The sequence below is a fragment of the Notamacropus eugenii genome, chromosome 6 (assembly GCF_028372415.1).
Source record: "Notamacropus eugenii isolate mMacEug1 chromosome 6, mMacEug1.pri_v2, whole genome shotgun sequence".
NCBI classification, from domain to species: domain Eukaryota; kingdom Metazoa; phylum Chordata; class Mammalia; order Diprotodontia; family Macropodidae; genus Notamacropus; species Notamacropus eugenii.
The window spans coordinates 321,489,072-321,516,900 of NC_092877.1; the positions used below are offsets into that span (position 1 = coordinate 321,489,072).

The following is a 27,829-nucleotide window of genomic DNA, read 5'->3' on the forward strand; positions in this document are numbered from 1 at the left end:
TAATTGTTTTTATGTCACATATTTTTTTGGCAATCAGGTGAAGCCTATAGATTTCTCATAACAATGTTTTAAAATGAATAAAATAAAATAAAAAGTATTACAATGGAAACAAATTATGTTAAAATAAACATCTAATTTTCTCCTCATTCAAGTTCGTGGACCCCCTGAAATCTTCCACATCCACAGATCCCCGGTTAAGAACCTCTGCTTTCCTATAAAGTGGTCTACATAAGAGAAAAAGCTCCTAACTTTCCAAATTTCTTGAGAGTTTCCTCACAATTCTGCGATGGAGGCAGCACAAGTGTTATTACGCCCATTTTACAGATGAAGAAACTGATTCTCAAAGAAGCTAAGTGACCTGTCCATGGTCAAAACCACTGAGTATCAAAAGTCAGGGTTAAGTCCAACTCTAATGCTATATATTTAATAGGTTCAAAGTATAACAACTACTCAGAGCAGAAAAAAAATTATCTGTATTAGGCAAACTGTGATTTAAAACTAGTAATATTCTTTTATGGAAAAAAATAATTTCCTTAATATTTTGATATTAAAATTTCCCAAGCTCTAGCTTCTGAAATATTAACTGACAGAAAGTGATAAGAAAATAACTATAATTTGACAGACAAACCTTAATAGACGACAAGCTATTAGCTGAGAAATGGTACAGCATTAAGATTTGCTACACCTTTAATTCATAAGCCACACCTTTTTAATTAAGTAGGGAGTGGAATAGAAGAGAAGGAAGAAGGCACTGAAGTTTTTAGAAGGCAATGGAATTACACAACCATGCCAAACTGAATAATGAAAGAAGCAATTTTTTATAAGCTGCGATTTCTTTTTTCTATAAAACTCTAGTTACTGAGCCAGGAAACCAAGTCAATTAAGTTACAATTAAATTACTACACACTTTGAAAGAAAGAAAGGCAGATTTGTGTCAGTTCATGTGAAAACAAAATCACAAACTCTTCAGAGCCTCTAAAATGGACCCAAAATTCTGACAATCTGCTCTTACTTATAGAAGTTATTCAACTAAATTGCCTATAAATATGTCTTTTGTTCAAAGGAGGAGTTACAGATTTTTTTTTCTGGGTTAGCATAATTATCCTTTTAAAACGTTTCACCTAAGAACCCAGGATACTCAGACCTTAGCTACCCTACCCATAGTGCTCTGCCTTGCACAAAAACTGCTTCACGGCCTTCAAAAGTCTGGCTCTGAAGAAAGGTGAGATGTCCTCCTTCAAGACTGAGAATCCTTGCTTTCCAGCACTGTTTCTCTTCTAAGTATAATTTATTGTGCTATTTTCTAGTATTGATCAACACATGAATTCTTGATATAAATCCAATGTGGTCGTGATCATTTTGTATGTGTGTGTTTATATACACACATATACATATATACCTGCTACATATATTACCAAATGCTAAGGAAAAAAATTACAGACATTATTTTAAAAAAGACAACAGAGAGAATACCAATTATTCCTGAGCCAGTCTCAAAATGAGAGCTGGGTTCAATTCCTGCTTCTGACCCATACTGGCTGTGTGACTGTGAGCAAGTCACTCACACTATCAGTGTCCTAAGAAATTCCCTAAGACTCTAAGTTACAAAGCAGGTGTAGACCTGTATTAAAATCACAGATCTAGTCCAAAAACAATTCATTAAAGAAATAACATGCAAACATACTGAAGAGATCCTTGTCAATAAAAGTACTTTGGAATTATGCAAGAAATGACAAAAGTATTCCAGTTCTTTGATTCAGCACTAGAACTATCCAAAAATAATAAAGAGCAACCCTTCCACACCCAGGATGACTGAAAGGTTTCATCTTCTGGTGGCCAATCTTCTCACCATGAGCCTCTCCAAACTTAACTACATTGTTCTTCTGATGGAAATCCAATTCAATAAAATGAACATTCATCACCTGATTAGGCACAAGACACTGCGCACACAAAGTCAAAAACATAAACAGTTTAAGACTGCATGAAACTATATTCTGCTGAAGGATACAACCCAGAATCACAGAACTGCACGAGGCCTCAGAGCCGTAAACCTAGAACTGACCAAAAATCCCTGTCCAATATCCAACCACATGTGCTCAACCAGTCTTGCCTTGAAAACCTTAAGTGAGGGGAACCTTCACCTAAAGGAAAAACCACTATGTCCTGACGACACCATTCCACTTTTGTATTCTTCCAATTATAAGGAAGTTTTTCCTGTATAAAGCTACATCTAACCAAAAAAAACTAAATACAAGATAATTTTAGGAGGGACAGAGTGTTCATAACTTGAAGTGTTCACAACTATGCAGTCAGGAGATCAGGCAAGGTTTTGAACAAGTCATACTTGAAACTTTGAAAGAACCTAGGGATTCTAAAAGCCATAGATGAAGCAGGAATATATTCCACACATGGGGGACTACCTGCACAGAGGCAGTGGACCAGGAGATGAAAAGATGATAAGTAGTCTAGTTTCAATGGTACAACTAGTAAAGGAAGTAGAGTAATGTAAAATGAACTGGGAAAGGTCAACTAGAGCCAAAGAATCTAAATATCAAAAAGAGGAGTATTTTATCCTTGAGGCAATGAGGAGCCCTCGATGATTTTTGAGCAGTACAAGAACACTGTCAGACATGTGCTTTAAGAATCTCACTTTGGTAAAATGTGATAAGGGCCTGAAAGAGGATAGGAGCTATTTGGGTAGAGAAAAAAGATGGCTTCCAAAGAGGATGTGGAGGGAGAAAGCACAAGGTCTGATAACTGGCTGGATACGGAGGGTGGGAGAGGAATATAGAGAACTGAGGCTGCTCCAGCCTCAGATACGATAATTAATCTCGGAAAAGAACTACATTACACTGCACAAGAGGCTAAGGATGGCAAAGGATGCAGCTTCTCTGTTCCACTTTTATGAGAAAAACTCCAGGACAAGCTACCAAGCTCAGATAAACAATTAATTTAAAAATGAAAGTACCAGAGTACTTCCCAGGGTTACCACTTGCTTGGCTCAAGGCCACGAATTATCTAGATAGTACAGTACAAAAAGTAATCATGATAATGACCTTGATGCATCCCAAATTATGTTCAATATAATTTATTTAGTTAACGAAGGTAAGGAAGTAAACCACAGCACATACAAACAGTGGAGTTCTATAGAAAAGAATTCTATATAAAAAAACTGAAAAAATAAAATTGGGGTATTTAAGGGATGACTTTTGAGAATCTAAAACAAAGGAGTCAAACACGGGATCTGTGGGTCAATATGTCATTCGCAATACTCCTGAGTGCAGTCCAAATCAAATTAAGATGTAACTGGGAAATATTTAACAAAATAAAAATACAATAAAACATAGATATATTACTTTTAAAACTAAGTCAATATGTGACCCACAGGGATCCTTACATATGGATTAATAGCCTGTTTCTACTTGAGTTTGTTACCACTGATCTAGAATACTCTGATTGCCCCAAAATGTTAGAGACATGTTACTATATAAAGAAGCAAGGAAAAGAGGTTGTACAAACTTCAAAATTCTTTTCAGAACTTGATTCCTTGACATAGCAATAAATGCATTCCTAAAAGACTGTATGAAAATATACTTCTTTAACAGAAATCAAAGGAAAATTCTCTTTACCCAACATCCCATATAGCACTGATTGGTATGGTGGAGCCTTTTTTTAATGAGGCACACCTGTAAAGACTCATGACTACGCTTGATTAAGTCCATCAGCTAAAATGGCATTTGTTGAGAGTCCTAAGTGTTTAAAACCCAATAGTGACACATCTTACTTGACACATTCTTTTCTTTGTTGCCCATGTTTACGGGATCTATTTGTAGGGTATAAGTAATCTTGATATTCTATTACACATTTTCCTAAATATAATGTATTGAAAAAAATCAACTTGCAACAAGATAGCTGCCTGAATAGGAGGCAGACCACCTAGCTCCCTCACATCTATTCCAGCTGTTATATTTGAAAATTAAAGTAAACTGAGAGACAATGGTCTGAGCACAATCAATTTATATTAGTTAGACTAGCAGTAATCAATAAAGTGGGTCAATAGTCTCTCTCAATGAAGAAGATCCCAAGGTCGGGCTCATCAGCTTTAATCGTTTTGGGCAGTACAGAGTTGGGTAGATGGGAAAGACAAGGTGACTGGGTACAGGGTGTAAAGCATCATCGGATGGGGACAACATAACTGGTGATATCAAAGAAAGTGCACTAGCACACACTTGGGGCTAGTAACTACCTCCTATGTCATCAAGGAATGACTGGTTGAATTATGAGACCCATCAGCATCCTGAGGACATTGTCAGTGGGCCAGTGACAGCAGACTTTTTGGTTCCTAGGAGGGCTTGTTAGGGAGATAATTGTACAAGGACAGGGAAAGTCAGACAATATACCTGGTAGAAATATACCAGATCAGCTGTAGGTCTTTAAAGATAAGGTATGGCAGATAATAATTCTTCTTTTAGTTATACCTTTAAATTACTTCAGAGGGAAAGCTAAATTCAAGGATATACATTGATCAATACAGTACAAATCCAAACAGTGGAAACTAGAAGTAACATTACCAGAAGTAACATTTTGATATTTTCACAGCAAAACCCTTAAGTTCCCATCAGACCAAATAAATGATTAGGAAATCCAATCCATTAAATGACTTCTTCCAACCCCAAACTGGGCAAAAAGCTAGAAACCCAATGGTAATTGGGAAGGAGGCCCTCTCCAACAAAGCAGGTAGCAGCACAATCTGAAATAGGACACATGCAAGAATTTGTGTTCTAGGGCAGCAAAAGCTGGCCCAGGCTGGGGACCATGAAAGCCCTAGGAAGTGGCGGCATGCAAGTACCAGCATGGTGCTGAACAGAACAACATGGTGCCTGAGCCCTCAGAACAAGTCAATATTTATTAAGCACCTACTATGTGTCATAAATTGTGCTAAGTGTTAGTCATACAAAGGAAGGCAGAACAGTCTATTGTCAAGAAGTCAAATGGGAGAGACAACATGTAAAAAACTATACACTATCAAGATATAGAAAGGAAAAATTGGGGCTGGTCTCAGAGACACTATGGCAGTAAGATTAAAGAGGCCTGGGAAAGGCTTCTTGCAGAAGTGAGACTTTAGCTGAAACTTGAGGGAAGCCAGGTGGGCACAAGGAAAGACAGCATGGCAGGTGTAAGGGATAGTCAGTGAAAATATGCTCAGTCTGGAGACGGAGAACAGTGTTACTGATCAAAAAGGAGACTAAGGTGTAAGGCTAGAAAGGTAGGAAGGGGCCAGGTTATACAGAGCTTTAAGAAACAAATGAGATTTTGCACTTAATCCAGGAGGTAACAGGGAGCCACTGGAGTTTACTGAAAAGGGGTTAACAAGTCAGAACTATCCTTTAAGACCAATTTGACAGCTCAATGAGAAATGTATTAGAATGGGGAGAGACTTGGGGCAGGAAGCCCAGGTGTGAGGTGATGAAGGCTTCACCAGGCTGGTCTCAGTGTCAGAAGAGGGAAGAGGGAGTACATGAGAGACGTTATGAAGGCAGAAAAAACAGGACTTAAAAACTGAGAATTAGGGGCAGGAAGAATAAGAGAAAGTAAGGAATTAAGGATGACACCTAGGCTTCTGGGAGGCCAGTGCACCTTCAACAATAATAGGGAATTTAGAAAGTGGGGAGAGTTTGGGAAGAAATATAACCAGTTTAGTTTTAGACATATTGGGTCGATTTTCATTCATGTCCAACTCTTCATGACCCTATCTGGCGTTTTCTTGGCAATGATACTAGAGTAATTTGCCATTTCCTTTTCCAGCTCATTTTACAGATGAGGAAAGTAAGGCAAACAGGGTGAAGTGATTTGCCCAGGGTCACAAAGCTAGTAAGTGTCTGAGGCCAGATTTGAACTCAGGAAGATTAGTTTTCCTGATTCCAGGGCTGGCACTCTATCCACTGAACTACCTTGTGGCCCCTAAAATCTAAGGGGGTATCTTAGCTTCTCAGACACCTTCAGAATGGCTGAATAAATTGTAGCATGTGAATGTGATTGAATTTTACTATACTATAAAAAATGATGAAAGAGATAATTTCAGCAAATCTTAGGTGGTATGAACTAATGTAGGATAATGTAAAAAGAACCAGAAGAACAATTGATACCAGGACAATCACACTATCAAGAAAAACAGTTTTGCCCCTCCTGGTGCTGCCTGCCGCCCGCCTCATCCTTTCTGAGGCCCCGTCACCCCCATCCCTGAAGTCTCTGCGTGGTGGTCTCTGCTAAGTCATTAAGTAACTGCGGAGGAGGCCACAACATGTCTGACAAATCGCCCTACGAAGGCGCTGACATCAGCCTGGCTGCCTGGGGACGCAAGGCCCTGGACATAGCAGAGAATGAGATGCCTGGCCTGACGAAACTTCGAGAGATGTACTCAGCCTCCAAGCCACTGAAGGGTGCCCAGATTGCTGGCTGCCTTCACATGACTGTGGAAACAGCTGTTCTTATTGAGACACTGGTGGCCCTGGGAGCTGAGGTACAGTGTTCCAGTTGCGATATTTTCTCCACCCAGGACCATGCAGCAGCTGCCACTGCCAAAACTGGCATTCCTGTGTATGCTTGGAAGGGGGAGACTGATGAGGAATACCTCTGGTGCATCGAGCAGACCCTCTATTTCAAGGATGGGCAGCCCCTCAACATGATGATGGTGGGGACCTCACCAACCTCGCTGACACCAAATACCCTGAGCTCCTGGAGGGTATCAGTGGCATCTCAGAGGAAACCACCACAGGTGTCCATAATCTATACAAGATGAAACTCAATTGACCTCTGAAGGTGTCAGCTATCAATGTGAACAATTCTGTTATTAAGAGCAAGTTTGACAATCTGTATGGCTGGCGTGAGTCCCTCATTGATGGCATCAAATGAGCCACAGATGTGATGATTACAGGCAAGGTGACTTGTGGTGGCAGTCTATGGTGATGTGGGCAAGGGCTGCGCTCAGGCCCTTCGGGGCTTTGGTGCCCGAGTCATCATCACAGAGACAGGCCCCATCAATGCACTGCAGGCCTCTATGGAGGGCTATGAGGTGGCTATCATGGATGAGGCCTGCAAAGAGGGAAACATCTTTGTCACCACCACAGGATGTGTGGACATCATCTTGGGCAGGCACTTTGAGCAGATGAAGGATGATGCCATAGTATGTAACAATGGCCACTTTGACGTGGAAATAGATGTAAAGTGGCTGAATCAAAATTCTGTGGAGAAGGTGAACGTGAAGCCTCAGGTGGACCATTACAAACTGAAGAACGGGCAGCAGATCATCCTGCTAGCAGAAGGCCGCCTAGTCAACCTGGGCTGTGCTATCCCACCATTGTGATGAGCAATTCCTTCAGCAACCAGGCACTGGCCCAGATTGAACTGCGGACCCACCCAGAAAAGTACCCAGGGGGAGTGCACTTCCTTCCCAAGGAGCTGGATGAAGCTGTGGCTGAGGCCCACCTTGGCAAACTGAATGTGAAGCTGACCAAACTGACAGAAAAACAGTCCCAGCACCTGGGCCTCCCCAGAGAGGGCCCCTTCAAACCTGACCACTACCGGTACTGAGTTCTGCCCAGCTCAAAGACTCCAAATGACCAACCACATTTTCTTGCCTTTCCAACCCTTCCTGCACAGAGTAATAAATAGTATCTAGGTTCGGTTGGGGGGGGGGGGAGGGGGGGAGAAGAAAAACAGCTTTGAAAGACTTGAGAATTCTGATCAAGGCAATGACCAAGCTTTTCTCCAGAGGACCTCTTGCCAATGAGAAGTGACGGACATAAGGTGCAGAAGACAGATATTTTTGGACTTACCCAATGTAAGAACATGCTGTGTCTGACTGAATTTGTTACGTTTTTTTTCCCCTTTCTTTAGGGGAGGGGGTTTACAACAGTGACATTAAAAAAGATTATTTAACACTTTTAAAAATTCACAAAAATCCGGAAGAAAGCACAGAGAAGAGCAAGGTAGTTTTGAAGGCATGTAAAATGTATTATATACTCTTAAAAAAGCAAGCAGTGTGAAATGGGAGAGTAGCAGTTTCATAAAGAATTTTCTTTTGTTCACACAGCCACACTGCTGCGTAAATGGAACTACCTTTTTTTTGGCATTTAAGTTCAGAATAAAAAAATTTTTTTAATAAATTCTTTTAAAAAAAGAAAAAATATCAATCAATAAGCAATTATGAAGCGCCTGCTGCGTGTGAGGCATGGTACCAAGTACTTTGGATGCGAAGAAAACTCAAAACCAGTCTCTGCCTTCAAGGGTTAAACATTGTAATGAGAGAGTCAACATGTAAATAATGCGGTACATAAGAGACAAATAACAGAGCAGAAGGAAAGTGACCTTAGAGAGGAAGGCACCGGCACGTGGGGAGACCAGGAAAGGATTCCTTACTGCAGTAAGCCAGAGATTTTAAGAGGCTGAGGTGAGGGGGCTGAGCATGCTAAGGTCCAGTTTGTGAAGTGCTTCAAATGCCAAACAAAGACTTTATATTTAATCCTGATGGTAACAAGAAGCCACTGGAGTTCACTGAGGAGGGGAATTACTTGGTCTGACCTGTGCTTAAGAAAGAACACTTCTGTAACTGTGTGGAGGATGGACTAGAGCAGGGGAACCAATCAGAAATCTACTGTAACAGTCTAGGCAAAAGTGATGAGTCCTTGAGCTACGGTAATCACTGTGTGAGGAAAGAGAAGGGGCTATTATGGAGAGAAATGACAAGACTTAGCAAAGAACTGGACATGTTAGATGAGCAAGAGGGAGGAAGGTGTCCATGAAAAAATAAAAGATGCATATAAATCCCCTAGAAAACATTAGGATGGCTCACTGTACATGAAACTAATACCTAATAATGAAGGTTATCTGCTAAATAAAATTTCAATAGCATAAGAAGAGGAAAAAAATCAAGAAATTATAATCCAAACACAATTAGATAGATTTTCATTAATATACGCAATAATAATAATAACTAATATTTACACATCTCCTTAAGGCTTACAAAGTGCTTTACATATATCATTTCATTTGATTTCACAACAGATTTGTTTAAGAAAAAGCAAAATGGCCTCCCGTTCATTATTTCAACAACTCTACTCAGTGACGAGTGAAGTATGTTTGTCAGGCCAAATGTTCACTTACTCTCTAATTTTCTCATCTTTCTGTGCTTATACATCAACATGGCTATCGCTTACACGTATCCCATCTCTATACACACATGCACGTGGGAACAACAGCCCTCATTACAGAAAACATGGAACAGCCAGCCCCATTTCATCCTCTCTTTAGAAGAAATCCTCAAGGCTGCTGACCAGCTCATCACCTTCACTGCTGTAAGCAACTCAAAGCATGTTTTCCCACACACTAGTAAGCTCAGATTACACTAAAAACTAGTGTGAAGGCCAGGGGAACATCACAATTTCACCCATATTTTCTAGCATCTTGAAATCTTTCACAGGTGTCCTTAGAGGGGGAAAAGGCCATGACCTGGAGGTCAGGTCAATGGCCATTTAGGTGTTAGTGTAACAGAAGGTGCTTAAATAGCATGGTTTGTACATATGGCAAGGGTTCAATGTGTGAACAGAAAATATATAAGCATATCTTCTGTTTCATAGGATGAAATTCTGAGTCAAAGCAGCATAGAAAGGGATGGAGTCAAACCCAAAGACACCCTGAATTTGGACTTCTTCTTTTAAATCATCTCAAGTTAACTTTGGCACTTTTAGAAGACACATGTTATGCTCAAAACTGAACTATATAAGAATTTTTGTAAAGAAAAGATATATCCAACTCAGTGTAAGGGATCACACACAAAACCCATTCCATTATACTAGAATTGACTTCTTTCCACTGATACATCCAACCACCACCTAACTTTTAAACACAAAAATGTTAAGAATTTTCCCTACCCAGAAATGGTTTTTGAAAAGGATAAGTGCATTTTAACATACATAATTTAGCTTTCAAAAACCCACAAAAATGAAGGGGAAAGAGCAAATACATGAGCTATAATAATCTGATCCAAACCAACTACAGTGCTGAGAGAACTGAGCCTCTTTTCAAATCCTTAAATGTTCTGCAGTCTGTTAAGAATATCAGAGGATCTATTTCCTTCCCCATCAATTGACCTTAGTCTATCATCTGCTTGACATTCTATCTCACTTATGTTCTTCATTGTAAGAGTACTCAGCAGATAAAAAAATAAGCATAAACTACAATGGTTTCCAAGTTCTGCTGTAGCCAAGGGCTTTGCGAGAAGCTTTCTGCAGTGACTGCCTGAGAGGGAGTGCTGCCGGCTGAGGCATAAGCAAGGTTCAACTCCAAGGTCAATGAAACTGTTTGGAAGCAAAGAAGTGATCAATAAAATGAATTTCTGAATTTCTCTTCTCTGGGCAAGGGACAATTTTCTCAAAGCAGAGAAGTACCTTTCTGTCCCCACTCCCCAAATCCTATCGAACATAAGAGGAACCCAAACAGAGCCCCACACAAACAACCTGGCAATGCTCAGGAGACAGACGGTGGGAAATGAAAATACCCGCCATGAGGCAGCCCCGACAGTTGCCTTTAGCAGAGATTCACATTGGTGAACAGCTCTGACTCTACTCTAATCAGCAAAACCACCAGAGATCTTTAATTATTAAGAAGCATGCCATGTGCCAGGGCAATATAAGACAACTTAATAATCAAGGATGTCAGGAAACTGGAGTTCTTCATCTGTTCCTAATCTATTTTTTGATACAGTGCAGACCTCTCCTTAGAGGAACAGGATATCTGCACACAGCCAAACAAATGATAACAGCAGCCGACAGGCATCCAGAAGAATCCCTCAAACACAAGATGCAACAAAACATACTCCCCCACTGCTAAATTCCACGCTGACTCAGGGTGCTAGGGGACCAGGTTTCTTCCTGATTTTAAGACAATAAAGATCCAGACTGAAGGCAGAGCTCTAATATTGGCTTTCTGACAGTCACATCACCTCTCCAAGGCTTTGGCTTCTTGAATTATATAAAGCAGAAATAATAATACTTGTGATGAAGATAATCAAAATGCAATTAGAATCCCCAGTCCCTTGCACCCTTCCCCACTAGCAGATGAGAAATGAGTTGTTACACTCAATGATGTTAATTGTCTGGTTTGAGGCCTCTTACCAAAAGCATTCTAACAAAAAGCACTTAGGGATAAGACACAAGCCTGGTTTTTCAGGGAAAAGGATACAGCTAAATATGCTAATCACGCTGATGGAAAAAATACCCTGTCCTTTTTATTTATTTACTTATTTTTGCAAGCAATGGGTGACTTGACCAGGGTCACACAGCTAGTAATGTCCAGTGTCTGAGGCCACATTGGAACTCAAATCCTCCTGACTCCAGGGCTGGTGCTCTATCCACCAAGCCACCTAGCTACCCCTACTTTGTGTAAACTGTAACAGCAGGTGACTCAGACCAAGTAATAATATCAAGAGTTTCTACTTAGATTGATCTCAATTAAAATATCTGGCAAGTAAGGTACAAGGCCAACATAATATGTGAATTATAAAACTATTCTTCAAATGAGATCCAAAGTATGTTTCAAAGGAAACTAAAGAATGAGTGTAGCAACATTCATGTTAAATAATATATATGTATGTATGTGTGTGTGTATATATATCTATACATGTATGTATGTATACAGTGACTGTTATTACTAAAACTTTAGCTAACAAGTCATTCAACAACTGCACAAGCAACTTGATTGTCTGTGTGTTCCCCAGCTTGTAGTCAGTGAGGGGAAAGGACAATGGATTTAGAAGACTTGCGTTTGTGTCCATTTACCAGTCCTGAGACTATGGACATGCCAAATGCTACCAGATTATTGAAGCGATTCATAAAATGAGAAATAGCACAGAGAATGTTAGAGCAGCAACAGACTGTGGTGGAAAGAGTGCTGGGGGTGGTGCCAGAGCCCCTGGTTCCAAGTCACAATTCTCCTCTCAGAATAACCTTACTCTGGTCACCTCTATAACGGCCTCAAATAGCTCAGCTAAAAAATGAGGATAGAATAGGGCCATGTGATCTATAGAAGGTACCTTCTAGTTTTGAATTCCATATAAATTTCTGCTATTAACTATACAAATTAAAAATTTAATCCAAGGTAATGTTTATAGTGGGCAGCTAGGTGGTACAGTGAATAGAGTGCCAGGTGCTTCCTAGTTTTTAAAACAAAAACACTATTATTGTCTATATTACTAGAAGACTGTGACTCAAGTTATGTTTCTGATTTGGTGACTACAAAATTACAATAAATGTTTTCCCTCATTTTTTCTGATACATCTATGATGATAAAGGTATAAGCAAATTTAAATATTTACTATTTTTGTTTACTATTTTTTAAATCGAACATTTTTTCTCATCTGTAGTATGAGAAGCTCTCTAATGCTCCTTCTGTGGAAACAAAACATGTTTAAAAATCTAAATAATGCTTCTTTTGAAGGAGCAATCAGAATACAAAGATGCCAATTTTTAGCTAACAGAGATATTCTCATCATAGAGGTTATGGTTTTTTACTATGTCAAATAAGAATAAATGAGCAGTTATACCTCAGTTAAACAGCACGGCTGAGGAATATGATGTTTTTGTGAACTAATTCTTCCAGTTAACCCGCCTGGATCACTCAAATTTCCATCTTTAAAGATATAGTACTTTGTTAAACACAAATCTTCACTAATAAACAGACCCATAAACTTCACTTTCAGCACACTTGGAAAAAGGAGCCATAAACAAAGAAAGTTTATGGCTGTCTCTAAAGACAAAGCAGGAAGCCTGAGGGGAAAAAATTTCCCACAAAATTTTACACTAGGAGAATTAACAAATATTTCAATAATAAAATTCGATTATAAATGCAAGGAGGTACAAATGAATGATCTCAAAAAACATAAAAGCAACTGGAAATTACTTGAAAAAAACTGAATTAAAATAACTAATGGCAAAAATACTTATTTCAGGTTTCCTTTGGATCTCATAGTTGTCAGAAGAAAACTCGACTAAACAAAGTCTAAGATAAAAATCCAGAGATTTCAGAAGTTTTTTTAAAAAAAGGGCCAGATTAAGCATAGAGTTCTCCGCTACCTTAGTTAGCTGTGTCCCCATAACAAACACTACTGTTGCTGGGTTTCAGATCACAAGTTTCTCATCCCTACCTAGCTTATTTTATAACTCTAGATTAACATACATAAAGTCTTTCTGAACAACTTGTAAGGCTTTTTTCTTTTGTCCCCAAGGATTCGGACAGGCCACTCTGGAGTACGTAGCTTTTGTATAGACTTTCCTTGGCTTCCAGCTTGGACTTGGGGATCCATCATGATGCTGGTGTGTTCAGTGCACATGTGAAACAGGGATGCTCCTACCTCATCTCAGCTAAGACAGAAATACATCACACAGTGCTTTTGAGAAATCTGAAAAGAGTTTGGTTAAAATATCTGAAAAGCTTATTTTCTGGAAAACTCTAACAACTAAAATAAAGCCAAAATCTTCACCACATCGTTTTCTTAGAAGCACTGTGGCTTCAGCTAGTAGCTTACCTTCGGCTGCCTTGATCACGTAGCCCTTGTCCTCACCAAGAGGGACGTCCAGTAGCTGCATGACTCTATCCAGCAGTCCGTGGACAACCTCAAACCCAGGGCTCTTGTTGTAATAAACAGCACAGAGATGCCTGTGGTTTCTTGCGCCTACGTCTGGAGAAGGCAGAAGAGAGTTTGCTTCATTTCTTCGTCAAGAGGTTACATGAGCCTTTACTTGAGAAATTATTTTGAAATTTCATCATACTTTTTTTCTTTTAGTCTAGGTTCTATGACTATATTCTCATAGGAATCTCTTCCATATTCATCTCCTGTGTTCACAGAGTATAAATACTGAGTATTAACCACAGATGAAGTGGACTCTTTTATCTTGCAAATACCACACGGTTGGTGTTCAGTCATTTCACTTGTGTCTGACTCTCCATGACCCCAGTTGGGGTTTTCTTGGCAGAGACACTGGAGTGGTTTGCCATTTCCTTCTCTAGCTCAGTTTACAGATGAGGAACAGAGGCAAAAAAGGTTAAGTGACCTGCCCAAGATCACACAGCTAGGAAGTGTGAGGCCATATCTGGTCCAGATACGAACTTGTGAAGATGAGGCCCAGTGCTCTAAACAGTGTACCACCTCACGGCCCCTTGCAAACACTATACCACAAAAGAAAATGCACGTATGGTGAGCATACAAACAAAAACTATAGAATTTAGATGGCTACAAATATCTGAATTATTGCCCATACTAAACAAAACTTATAAATATATGTACATAAATGCAGACAAACATGCTTAGTTTATTTAAAGAGAAAGCCATAGTCTTAATACCTCAGATTTGTATTTAAACGTTCAGAGCCTCCCTTCTCCTGGCAAGGAGGCAGGGGACCAGTGGGGCAGAATGTCATATACACTATCAGATACAAAACAACAGATGTTTATACTTAATTGCTTTCCTTTGTTACAAGATAGCATTTATTTTAGGGGAAAATATTTTTTTCCTCCCAGAAACAACTAATATCAGGACAAAATGCATCATTAAATGCATTTTAAAAATAAAAAGGCAAGTGTCAGATAAAAAAAAATGGACTAGGCAAACAATCTTAGAAGCATGTCTTAGATCATAGTTTAAACTTGCATTAAATAATTATAACTGTCTAACCTGTTTTGTAATTTATGAATGAAATCAGCATCAAATTAGCATTTACAAGCAGAGATATCAAAGAATGAACACAGTATAAGAATTTATCCCCTCTTTTTCTTTAGAGAAAATATGCTTTATAAATTAGTACAAGAGATACCCTATGTGGACAACTGAAGAGAATGTTGTTACTATGAAAAAAGTTTGGTAATAATGTCTATGGTTTTCACTAGAGTTTTCTGCTGAAACGTTTATAAGCACAAAAGCTCACTATAGCAACTACATGGGCATTCCAAATGAAGAGCCTAATTTCTATGGAAAGAAACATCGAGAGACAGACAGACAGACCCCTGAAGCTAAAAGAACAGAATAAAGCAGAACTCAGCTTTTTCTTTCATATTACTGACTTGCTTCTGGGTATCTTCACCATGTGTTATCCATTTTTTGGTGTCACATGCTTCTACTTTAACACAGACATGGACTGAAAACACTTTGTAGTTCCATTTTTGCTAGGGGAGGGTACCACAACAATACTGAAAGGACTTAGCATTATAAACAGGAAACGTTATTTTGGTAACCTTTGCCTTTGATTACCTCTCTAGGATCTCCAAATCAGCCAAAAGTTAGCTTGCTTGATCAGTGATGGTTTGAATTCAAGATTCCTATTTTTTTTTTCCAGCTAAAGTTAATGACATTTACTATGGGGTAAGGCACAATGCAGTCATAAAGATAATCAAGGAAAAAGGCTGAATTGGGAAATGTTTTTTTACTGAGTTTGGAGGCTGTATATCTCCTGAAACCATAAGAACCACTTCACTCCCATCAACCAGATTTCCCATCTATTTGACTGTTAAAAATGCATAGAAACTTGCCAAAGGGGTATCACCTCAACTCTGGAAAAAAAGGGACTTGAATGACCCATGTTTACTGGCTTGTCACAGCCATTCCAGGGTTACAAGAAACCTCCATCTAGATTCACTTACTTGTGTTTCTTTCTTACATGTTTCTGGTAAGGTCAATGAAATTAAAAACACAACAACAACAACAAAAAGCCCAAGAACTTAGAATTCACAAATCCTTCCTCCCCTGAGAGCCTGCCAGGTAAAAATCCCATTCTCTGGTGTTTGACACTGAGAACATATTACATCACAGAAACTCACTGACTGCAAACCCCAAAAGATGGACTGTTTAGACTTTTTGGATCAGATGGAAACGACTCCATTCCTTCTTGTTCGCTTAGCAGGGCCTTTCCTCCTTGTATCACACCATCAAACAATTCTGCTTTTAAAATATGCCTGCCAAGTATGGCAGCCTAAATTACACATGCATTTCACAGACTTCAAAGCACTGCCTGGAGAGGCTGCTCTAAACAACCCAAAGACAGACAGCTGGCTAAGGGTCTGGAGAACTAAAATAATGAAGCCAATGGAAGTGACGCCCTCTAGCACCCAAAAGTGGCACTAAGCCCAAGATTCAGAACGGGCACCTGCTCAGGAGGAAACTTCAGCAATCCTCTTTCACCCAAAAACTAATAATGAGATGAGAAAGCAGCTTGTCATGGGGACTCCCAGGCTGCCCTCAGGGTCAAAGAGTTCCAGCTTAAGCCCTACTTCTAATACCACCCGAATGAACCTCGCAGTGGTTCGCACACAACTCTTTAAGAGTGTAAATTATGAATGAGTTGATGGTGTATATGTGCATCAGTGGAGGAAGTCTCCAGACCAAAAAGTTCCCCAGGTTAATGGAATCCCAGAGCTGCCTTGTTTTCCTTTTTCTCTGCACCACCCCACTCCCCCTGCCCCCTGCAAAAAAATATCCACTAATAGAAAAAAACCATGGCATCACAAGCTAGAAAAGGCATAGATCAAGGGAAATATTTTCTTACCTGAACCCTACTTAGACACTTCAAAGGAAATCAAAATGCTAGCCTTATCTGCCAGTTTAGGCCTTGAATATCAAGAGGGCAATACTTAAATAGCGTAGTCTTGCTTGGGAAATATCAACAATATATCACTTACACTTTGGAAACCACTACATCACATCACTTTATTTGATGTGGATGTGATCAAAGATACATATCTTGATCAAAAGGGTTACAGATAGTATTACAATGTTCACCATTCTTTTGCAGAGTTCAATCAAGGCCTAACCTGGTACTTTCTAAAAATATGGCCCAAAAGTTTTAAAATGAAATTGCAATTAATTTAAACTTTAAAAACTAAAGGAGATCTGTGCTAAAAATGGAATTAAAGTTACATTTACCCCTTTGTAATTCTCATAATTATAGGCAATATGGTTGAACAAAGCTGAAAAGTTAGGGAATAACATTAAAAAGAAGCTACGACCTTTTAAATGTATGAATGAGAAAATTATATCCTCACGGATTCATTTTTTATTTAGCTAAAGTAAACCTGGCATGAATTTAATCTGTTTTTAAAATTACAATATTCAATGCATGACAGAGCATGTTATGATCACGTCAGTAGAGCTTAACAATGTGGAACCAAATACAGTAAAAATAACTAGCTTTATAAGAATGATGTAGCTACACAGTTAGATGCCATCACACTGACAAACGAATGCAGGATGCTACTTCACATACTGTTAATGTTAATGTTCTTTACACCCATCTTTTTTATATTATTAATTGGAAATTCTGCATTCCAAAAAAATGAAACAGTGAAATTAAATCAAGCCAGGCTGATGACATAAGGCATCTTTTGAGAATTGTATTCCACATGTGAACCCTGGACAATCTGGTATTTGTTGCTTACTATCTAAAGAACTGATGGATAATTTCTTAGAAGTAGAAAACTGAAGTAATTCACTGTTATCATCAGTAAGCATTTGACATCCTGGCTGCACAACAAATTATATTTTTAAAAAACCCATATACCTAGAACTTGATCTCTAGGGACTTATAATCTAAGAGAAGCCACACAAATAGGTGGATTATATACATTAAAAACATTAAACACATAAGCAAAGGGCCACTGAATTTATTTATATTCTATGCATACCACTAGTGAGCACTTCTGACAAAGTACACTGAGCAGAGACATTAGGTGCACAATTAAGGCAAAGAGCAGAAAAGGGCTGGTTGGCATTCCACAGCCATATGTACTGAGAAGTGAACAACATGAGTCAGTAACACGATGTAGCAGCCAAAAAGAGCTACAGTGGGGTGGGAATTAACTTGGGGCAAAGTAAAATAACTAAATTTACTGACATAGATTTTTACAACTTTAAAAACTTTTATTTTGCAGTCAGCGCTCCCTTTTCTCCCATCAGTTGTTTTATACAATTTGGCACAAGTTCATAAAATGTTGGCGAATGTTTTTTTGATTCTTCATCATTCAACAATATTTTTATCACATTAAGTGCATATTTGATGAAAAGTTGTCTTTTCCAAATCTAGCCTTCATTATGTCATTATGAAGTTTTCAATTGTGTTTAAAACAGTTAGATTCCCTAGCCATTGAAGCATTTTTATCTTCATCTTTTAGGTACACTCCTTAACCTTTTGTGACATACAGCATGATGCAAGATTGTCTGGAGAATTACATCTCCAATTGAGAATTTCTATAATTCTAGAATAATTCTGTTTCTCAATATAGCGATATATTTATTAGAATCCAGCATTACCTCAATGAAGACACGACTTCTAGGTCCAAAAGTAGTCTTTTACAATCTGATAAAAGATGCCTAGATCTTAGAGGAGCACTTGGACTTCAGACAACAGTTCTGGTAGAGCCTTGGAAGAAAATGTGAGTTTCCTCAGTAAAAATTATCTTTTTCCAGTCTTCAGGACTCCAGTCTTTGTATTGTCTTTTTCGTGACAAGCATTTTTTTCTTCATAATGACTAGTCTTCTCACTGTCTTTTCAATGTCAAGAAGTCCATGGAGGATTCAATAACAACCCTTCCAGTCGCCAGATCTCTCTGAAGATCTATGTACTCCAAAATTCTGTGATTTTTTTTTGATCACTTGAGAAAATCTTTAATAGAATAGGATTCAAATGTGAAAACTGAAAAGAGATGGTTTGGAGGGCTGGGGAGAAGGACCAAGTTATCAGAACGTGGTACTACTTTCCAGAAACCTAGTAGGAATGGTATGGGTAGAGAAAAGGGTATGGAGTAGCTGTGTCTAAGAGAAACAGTAAGGATAACCAAAGACACAGAAAAAGGGAGTTAATTTAGGGCTATGCTAAGTATTTAGTATAACATTCCTACTCTAAAACTCAAATTTTAAATGTACTCTTTTAAAATTGAGGTTATATGTAGTACACAATGTTGCTGAGACATTCAAATTTTCTATCAAGAGTAGTGGTTTGGGGGGAGGGGGAGAAACCAACCCAACAACTGGACAACTCTGGACAACTTGGATTTGAAATCTAATAAATATCTGTAACCAACATTTTACAAAGCCAGAAAATGTCTTCCTTCCTCGCAACATAAATAGCCTCACCCCAGTTAAGTGTTTTCTCTTGCCATTTATGTCAGATTTTGGATATGTTGGCAGTCTTACTGCCCACCAAGGAAAAAACTTAGATCATCAAGCTCAGTCTGCATTTAATGAAGAGCTGTCATGCTTGACTTTTCAAAGGCTGCTTGTTTTTCTTGGCATATTATTTAGCAGTTCACAAATTAAGCCTTTCAATGTACATTCCCATTTCCAACCTCTAAGTAATTTGCTTACCACTTTGTTTATGCTTTAAGTATTTTAGATACCCAACAGGTTAAACTAATGTATTAAGGAATGAAACCAATTAGTAATTCACGGTTTGGTCTTGTCTGGTCAGCTACAGTGAAAGCTATGCTGGCTTCCCCATTTTATAAAGGGAGACAAATTTGCCCCAGAGTGAAAGCCTGTATTCAGCCTCTTGGTCCAAGAACAAAATTTCCATACATATCACTGCCCATTAGGAGGAGGAAAAAAACAGCTTAGCCCTCTGAGTCATGTGTAATGTTTAAAACAACAGCAAAACCAAGCTGTAGCAACAGCCTCAGCAAAATCAGTTTGGTCATTATCCTTTGCAACTACAAATTCCAGGATCCAAAATAGAAGCAGTGGTCCTTGAGAAGCATACCCTAGATGCTAACCCCTGATGGGATGTCAAAGGATCTCCTGGCTAGGTGTGGGTACAAAATCACTCACGAGTAATAGTGAATAACTGGGAACACAAATGTGCTGGATGAGAAAACTTTTAAGGAATTTACTTGCCGATATGTAACATAAGATGAGTAGAGATTCATGCCAATACTAATCCCTAAGCATGATTTAAAACTTTTATATCTGTGAATAAAAGCATATTGCTTTTTAATTTTAAAAATCTATTTAACTTATTTAAGAGTAGAACTGATGATCAGAAATTAGCCTGTTAGAATGGGGCCAGAGCTCCACAACCAGATCGACCTCTGCTCTTATCAGTACTTTCACCCCCTCCAACAGCAGAGATCACAGCTCATTTAATGCCTGGCACCTTGTGCAGTTCTTATCTGTGGCTCCCTCCTTCCCCAACAAGTCAGAAATACTTCCTTTCTGCTGACACCTTGAGATTACCAGTGAGTCAGATGGGCTGTCCATTAGTTATCCCTCACTCTGTATTCTTCTCTGATTGTCCATGTTTTGTATGACAGTGCTGACTCTGGATCTCCTTCACGGTTCCTTCTCTGTTACATGCTGAGTACCTCTACCACGCACCTTCTCTACTGTCATCTTAATGATACTCATGTTTAAATCTTATACTTAGACCATACTCAATTATTTACTACTGATCTGGCACATGAAGCAGTAAAGCAAAAAGACTTACTTAAGCTTCGGACAAAGTCTCTCAAAAAATTCCACTAGAACCTCAACATATGAAACAAGCAGTAGCATGTGAATCCATAATAATTTTTATTATACACAGTCAATAAGTGCTTACTGAAATGAATTGGGGTGCTCCAGATCTACTGCCATTTAGAAAGAGCCATTTATTGGTAGAAATCTAAGTTTTTTTGGCTCTCACAAAAAAAGTCAGTAAATGATCCCTCAATCTTCAAGACACTCCCCACATTCCCACCCATTCCTTTAAACATCAAACTAGTAGGCTGGGTATTTGACTTCCTAGAAAAATATTTTTATTTCTGTCTCTTTTTAAAGAGGTTCCCATCTTGAATGAGAAGGTGCTTTCTCATTTGTCTATTGATGATCTGGATTTTATTTTTTAATAGATACCACATCAATTGATGGGGGAAAAGGCAAATAAAATAAATATGACCATTAGCCTGAGAAACTGGCACCTTTGTTAGTAAAAACAAACATGCTGAGTTCACTTGGAAAAAAGGAGGGAGCCATTCAAGAAAGCACCTTACCTATTCTGTGAACCACTTAAATGGTTTTTTGACTTTTCTTCTGAAATAAAAAGTGAAAGGAAAAAGGAAGGGAGGGGAATTCAATATTAGGTCTGAGACATCTATGCAAATGGACTTCAATTATGATATATCTTTGTATTCCTAGACAAAAAAATACCAAACTTCAACTTCTAAAGCTAAGGGGAGAATGACCCTAATAAAGTACATTGATGTGAATATTCACCAATGAATAAAATTAAGCTTAATAGGAAAATCTACACTGGGAATAGAGTTAATTTTCAATTATCTACATCAGTGATCTTCAAAATGGGAGCTACAGGCTCCAGCAATGGCTTGGTCCTAAGGGATGTATAATCAGTCCTTTGAGCCCCTATAGAGCCAATCATGGGGCTTATCTCCAACACAATCATACTTTTCCTTATCCTCCAATACTTCCCCCCTCTACCCCTCCCCCTCTGCCATGTAAGGTCCAAAATTCTTTGGCCTGAGCTGTGGTCCTTCAAGGAGATTAGACCCTAACAATACCTAGGGAGCCAAAGCAGCAGGTTATCATTGGAAAAATCCCCTCCTCTTCCAGCACCTATTTCCTGTCACCAAGGTCACCTTTAGTGACTAATAAAGGTCCTCTCAGAGGGCAAGTTCTGTGTTCTAGGGCAGCGACATTTACACAGGGTTAAGTCACACAGAGTGAGCAAGAATGTCCAAGTATGGGTTGCTCATTATTATAAAAAATAACACTCTCCATACCATATACATGGCAGGTCTTCCATGTTAGGCTGGCTTATTCTTGAGACTCAACATACAATCTAACATCAAGTAAGAGCCCCTTGAATTTGTAGGGTGGTACCTATGTTTCTAAATGCATTCATGTATATTCACTTTTTATCCTTATAATAACTTTATCAGGTAAGTAGGGCAAAGATTCTTATCTTCATCTTGCATAAAGCCTGAGACTTAAAGAAACTGCTAACTTTCCTCAGGCTGTTAGCTCAGTCAGACCTGGAACCTAAATTCCACTGCTAGCTCAATGTATGCACATTCATATTTTGGAAGGCACACTGGTAAGAGACAAGCTTACCGATGAGATGTCTCATGATGTCACCTTTCCCCCCAACCTTGCCTCCCTCCAACTTCTCTAGTACTGCTGAGGACAAGCTCTCCTTCTGGTTACCTGGGTTCTACAACCTCAAGGCCATCTCCCACTCATTACTCTCTCTCACTCAAGATCCATCAGTCTGCTATTTCTAACTTTACACATTTAAAGCACATTACCTTTTCTCTAACTTAGTCTCCATCCTCACTTCCTCAGAACTGCTGCAAAAGCTTCTAAACAGGTTAATCCATCCTCCACTTAGGTGCCAGAGTGCTTTCCCTAATGAATAGTTCTGACAAGCATTCCTCTGCTCAATAAAGTCTACAAGAGTGGGAATGAGGATGAATACGGTATCAAGGTCATCTATCATACTGACGGTAAGTTCTTCAATTTGAAAAGGCTACAAGCCAAGACCACAGTGGAGGGAGAGCTGGTGCATGATTTTCTGTTTGCAGGTGATTGTGCACTCAATGCAGCCTCTGAAGCTGAGATGCAACAAAGTATGGATCAATTCTTTGCTGCCTGTGCTAATTTTCGCCTAATTATCAACACCAAGAAAACACAGGTGCTTCATCAACCACCACCACACCATCCATATGTGGAACCATTGATTACAACAAATGGAGAAGTTTTGAATGCTGTGGATAAGTTCACTTACCTTGGTAGTGGACTTTCCAGGGATGTACACATTGACAATGAGGTTGTTACATGCATTGCCAGAGCTAGCTTAGTGTTTGGGAGGCTCCAAAGAAAAGTTTGGGAGAGAAGAGGTATTAGACTGACTATCAAACTGAAGGCCTACAGAGCCATTGTGCTGGCCTCATTGTTGTATGCTTGTGAAACACGGGCAGTCTACCAGCGCCATACCAGGAAACTGAATAGTTTCCATTTGAATTGTCTTAGGAAGATTCTGAGGATCACCTGGCAGGATAAGGTACTAGACACTGAAGTTCTTGCTTGAGCTGAACTGCCAAGCATTCAAACTGTGCTTCAGAGAGTGCAACACTGATGGGCTGGCCACATCGTTCAAATGCAAAATATATGCTTGCCAAAAAGACTATTTTATGGAGAACTCACATGGAGCAGGAGATCACATGGTGGTCAGAAGAAGCGATACAAGGATACTCTCAAGGTCTCTCTCAAGAATTTGACTGTGCAACATGTGAGACACTGGCACAGGACTGCTCAGTATGGAGTGCCCACATCAGTAAGGGTGCTGTGCTCTACGAGCCAAGCAGAATTGAGACAGCACAAAGTAAATGTAGGATGTGAAAATTTGGAGTATCCACCCCAAATATTCATACAAACTATCTGTGCCCAACCTGTGTAGAGCATTCCAAGCTCATATTGGTCTGATCAGCCACAGTGGACATACTGAAATTTCACTTTATCCTGGTGATGTCATTTTGGTCCTCTTCGAGAAAGAAGGACAACCAACCAACCAACAAGAATGGGGAACCTAAAGCCTCGAGGCCACATGTGGCCCTCTCAGTCCTCAAGGGTGGACTTTTGACTGAATCTAAGTTCAACTTTCAGATTCAAAGGGCTACACTTGAGGACCAAGAGGGTTCCCCACCCCTGGGGCTCCCTACTGAATCTAGGATCAAATAGGATTTCTTCTTTATCTAATCTTTTTAAATTTCTAAGAGTTAGTTTTCCAATACGGAAAACCTGCCATGTATATCCTACCTAAAGATAATGTTATTGATTATAATAATGAGCAACTGTTCCTGGTGATGTACAGCATTCAGGTTTGAGTCTCTTCAACTTGACACAAATGATGTCAAATAAACTTTGTAGGATGATATTGAAAAAAAAGATCTCTTTCTTCAAGGTTTTCTAACACACACACTCTTCCCCCCCCCCCCCCCCCCGCCAAAGAGTATGAAAGAATGAATGGCTGAATTAACAATCCTGGGATTTAGGTTGTTAGTTCCAGGGATCCTGGGAAACACTGGCAGTAGCTTAATCACTTGGAGGCACTGCATACTAAGGGATAGCGGGGTATACAGCTTGAAACAATCACTTTCTGACTTGCCCCAACAAAGAGTGCCCAGGGGCATTTGTCTGAAACAGATTTCACTAGCAACTTGGTACAGGTACCTACTAAACATACTCAATATTTATTAAGCACCCACTGTGAGTCAAATGTTACCCAAAGTACTAAGTGACAATCTCTGCCCTCATAATTACCAGACCATGCAGAAGTAAGTAAAACCTGATACAACATACACACTCACTGTGAATGCAATTATTGTTGCCAATTCTGAGTGAGAATGACAAGCATTACAAGTAAAAAGAATATGAATATAACCATGGAATATAAAAGAAAATGAGAAATGTCCCAGAACAGGGACTCTTAACCTTTTTTTTTGTTTCATGGACCCCTTTGGCAGTCTAGTGAATCCTATGGGTCCCTTCTCAGAATAATGGTTTTAGATGCAGAAAAGAAAATATACAGGATTCAAAAGAAACCAATTATATTGACATACGGCTTTCAAAATATTTAATAAGTAAATTCATAGACCCTGGGTTAAGAACTCCTGCCCTTTTGAGATTACTTTCTTAGGTTAAGGTTTTAATAGGTCAACTTTTCTAGTATTATCATTTTTTTTCTTGCAAGTTCTTTTAATCAGTGCAGAAAACAGTTCTTACCTCTGCTGGAATCCTTTAATACAATGTCAGAAATCTCAAACAGCTTCAGAGGTAGGGGCATCTTCCTGTTAGCAGCAATTGTTTTCAGGAGTCCGGGAAGAAGAGTTGTTCGTGCTACCTACAGGTCAAGCAGAAACCACTGCCTGGGAAACTTAACTTGATTTCAAAAAGTACAATTTCCCTTCCCTCTTTTTGGACTGGTTAAATTTTATTATTCATTTTAATGAATTATCACTCAAATTTCAAGTGTGCAATAAAGTACTCTCCAGAAACTCTACAGTTTTAAAACAACTGTTACCAGAAGGATATTACGTAGAAGGAAGAAAACAAACAAACAGGGTTCTTGCTGAAAACAAAACTACATTAAAAATCAATCCGATTCCACTGCTTAGAATATGTCCTAAGGAGGTCAAAGACAGAAAAGTCTCATATATACACAAACATTCACAGCAGCACTTTTTGTAGCAGCAAAGAACTGGAAACAAAGTAGATGCCCATCCACTGGGGAATGGCTACATAAACTGTGGTATATGAATATAATGGCATACTGCTGTGCCATAAAGCATTAAGACAAACATGAACAATTCAGAGAAACATGGGAAGATCCATATGAATTTGAAGTGAAGGAAGGAAGGCCAAAAGAATGATATGTACAATGACCACAACAACCTACATGCAGACAAAAGAACTTAAGTTCAATATAGTGGCCATCTCGGTTTCCAGAGGAGAAATATTAAAATAAAGGACCTCCCTTTTTGTTAAGAAATTGTAAATTATAAGAACTAAAAGCAAAATATGCTCTCAGTTGCTATTTTAGACAGCTGTTTTTAAAGGAAGGAGGGCACTTGTAAGTATTAGTGTAACCATGAGTATTTCAACTACATAAACCACCACTTATAATAGGTTCGTAGGGAAAATCTATTCTGAGTAGACTAATACGAACACATCTTGCCTCATTGGCGATCATGGAATGTATAAGACTATGTTTGGGCTTCACCAATCTGTTCACTCTCTATATCTGCATTAAGAAAACGCATCTTTCATAACCTCAAGCATCTGTTCAAAATGAAGGCACTTCTCTTTGGCCATTCTAACCTTAGTCAAATGTGAAATAAAAGGCAGTTGGTTGGCCTGGAATTGGAGAGAGAGACTCAGGTAACAGGCCCCCTAACTATATCTATGTACAGTTATTCAAAAGTCACGGTTTTATAAGTTAGGGAGCATTGGTCTGTATTATTTTGTCTGCATGTTATTGATGTGCAGATGATTTACAGACTAAGCTTTGGTAATGGCATGTAACACGATGGCTTCAGTCTTTCAGGAAAGGAATTAGGACGGTGTCCTACTTCATTTCAAACAAAAGAATATCACACACAGGGCGTGCTGCCCTCTCTGTTTTCATCAGTATACATGCTAAGCACTAGCCTCATGGAATGCAGGAAAGTGCCTAGCCACCAAAATTCTTACCTGAAATTCCGCTGTCTTGGGGTTGGCTATGTGAACTGCCTTCGTTGCAGAAATACCCATACCAAGTTTATCAGCAATATCCTCTTGTGAGCACTGAGAAACAATACATTTAGAATGGATTATCATAGAAATGGCTAAACTGAAAACAAAGATTGTGGAATTCTCTATATGTCACCTTACTATCCTCTCCTAAGTAAGGCATCTTTACTCTGTGTTCAAGTCAATGTGCTAAAAACAGTCTCTCTGCATACATAAAAATAGTCCGTAGCAGATGCTATTTATTAGTTACCATTGCTATGGTGCTTATACTTTCTTGCCAACATATGAAACCAAACAGAATACATTACAGAGATGCTGACAGGTGCTGTACTTGAAACCCTCCATGATCCAGCCTTAACCTACTCTTCTATTCTCATTTCTTTCCCTCTCTTATGAACACCTATAGCGATGTGTTCAGAGCACTGTTATGGGCATGCACCGTAGATTCCCTTATACAGAGGAAGCATGACACAGTACAAAGTAGGCCAGATTTGGCATCAGAGCATCTGTGTTCAAATCTAGGACCTGCTACTTTCCAGCTGTGACTTTGGACAAGTCATTTAACTCTATGGGCCTCAGTTTCCTCATCTGTAAAATGAGGAGGGCTGGATGAGATGGTGTCTACAGTCCCTTCCAGCTCTAAATATAAGGTCCTCTAGGGATCTGCTCTATATACAGATGGTCTCTTAATGAAGAGTGGTAAGATAAGGACAATGCCATCCCAAAAAAGGGGTTTCAATTTAAGGCTGTGAAAGTGATACATCAAGACCCACAATTCACCACTGGGAGTAAGCAATATTTGATACAAAAATTAATGCTCACTTCTTAGGAAGGAACCTAGCCTTCACTTGGAAATGACTGTAGCATTAGACTTATAGACCCATTTCTACTAAAGAGAGCTGGGGGCTACTGTCCATTGCAGTGCACTATGAAGTCCTTTTAGTGGGATACTCTATATTTTATTTAGGTAAAGAAACGGACATATCCTCATGAAATCTATTTATTGAGATGAAATAACCATCAGAATGAGGGTTACCAACAAAAAGACCCAAATTCACAATGTATGACTGAGTACACTTTTTGGGGCCTTTGTTACTGACAAAAGCAATGGCAAATATTTGCCTCCTGACTCCCACACCAGGACAGGCTGCACTAGGGAACCTAAGGACTGAAAAAATGAAACGAAAAATTGCTCTCATAGCATACTCCACAAGTTAAATGACTCATGTGCCACTGTAAGAACAAACTAAAGATTTAGATATAAGAAGGGTTTAGAAGGGGATCCCTCTCCCTTCTGTTAGGATGTAATATGTTTGAAAAGCCAGGCACTAAGAGGACAGGCAACACAGAGATGCTGGGCTTTATAGAAAAGCTGGGGAGCTACAATTCACAGATATGTTTTTAAATGGTTCATCTGTTTTGTTCTGTCTAATTCTATAAATAACTTCCTTCCTCATATAAGCCTTTCATGTTAACTTCTGAACTCAAAGAAAATGTCTGAAGATGCAAACAAGT

The 27,829-nt window shown here is 39.0% G+C and overlaps 1 protein-coding gene and 1 pseudogene across 2 annotated transcripts in view; one reads left to right on the top strand and one right to left on the bottom strand.

Moving 5' to 3' along the window:
- Positions 1-27,829, bottom strand: part of FARSB (phenylalanyl-tRNA synthetase subunit beta) — a 74,920-nt gene that overhangs the window by 11,944 nt on the left and 35,147 nt on the right. Inside the window, exons 14-16 of one of the 2 annotated variants that reach the window (XM_072617939.1) lie at positions 26,276-26,368; positions 24,809-24,926; positions 13,580-13,732 (exon numbers count right to left, since the gene is read on the bottom strand). In XM_072617939.1, coding sequence (XP_072474040.1) covers positions 13,580-13,732; positions 24,809-24,926; positions 26,276-26,368 — 364 coding nt within the window. The remainder of the gene's footprint in view (positions 1-13,579; positions 13,733-24,808; positions 24,927-26,275; positions 26,369-27,829) is intronic. The other variant, XM_072617940.1, reaches the window with a different exon arrangement.
- LOC140509893 (adenosylhomocysteinase pseudogene) lies at positions 6,228-7,670 on the top strand (annotated as a pseudogene).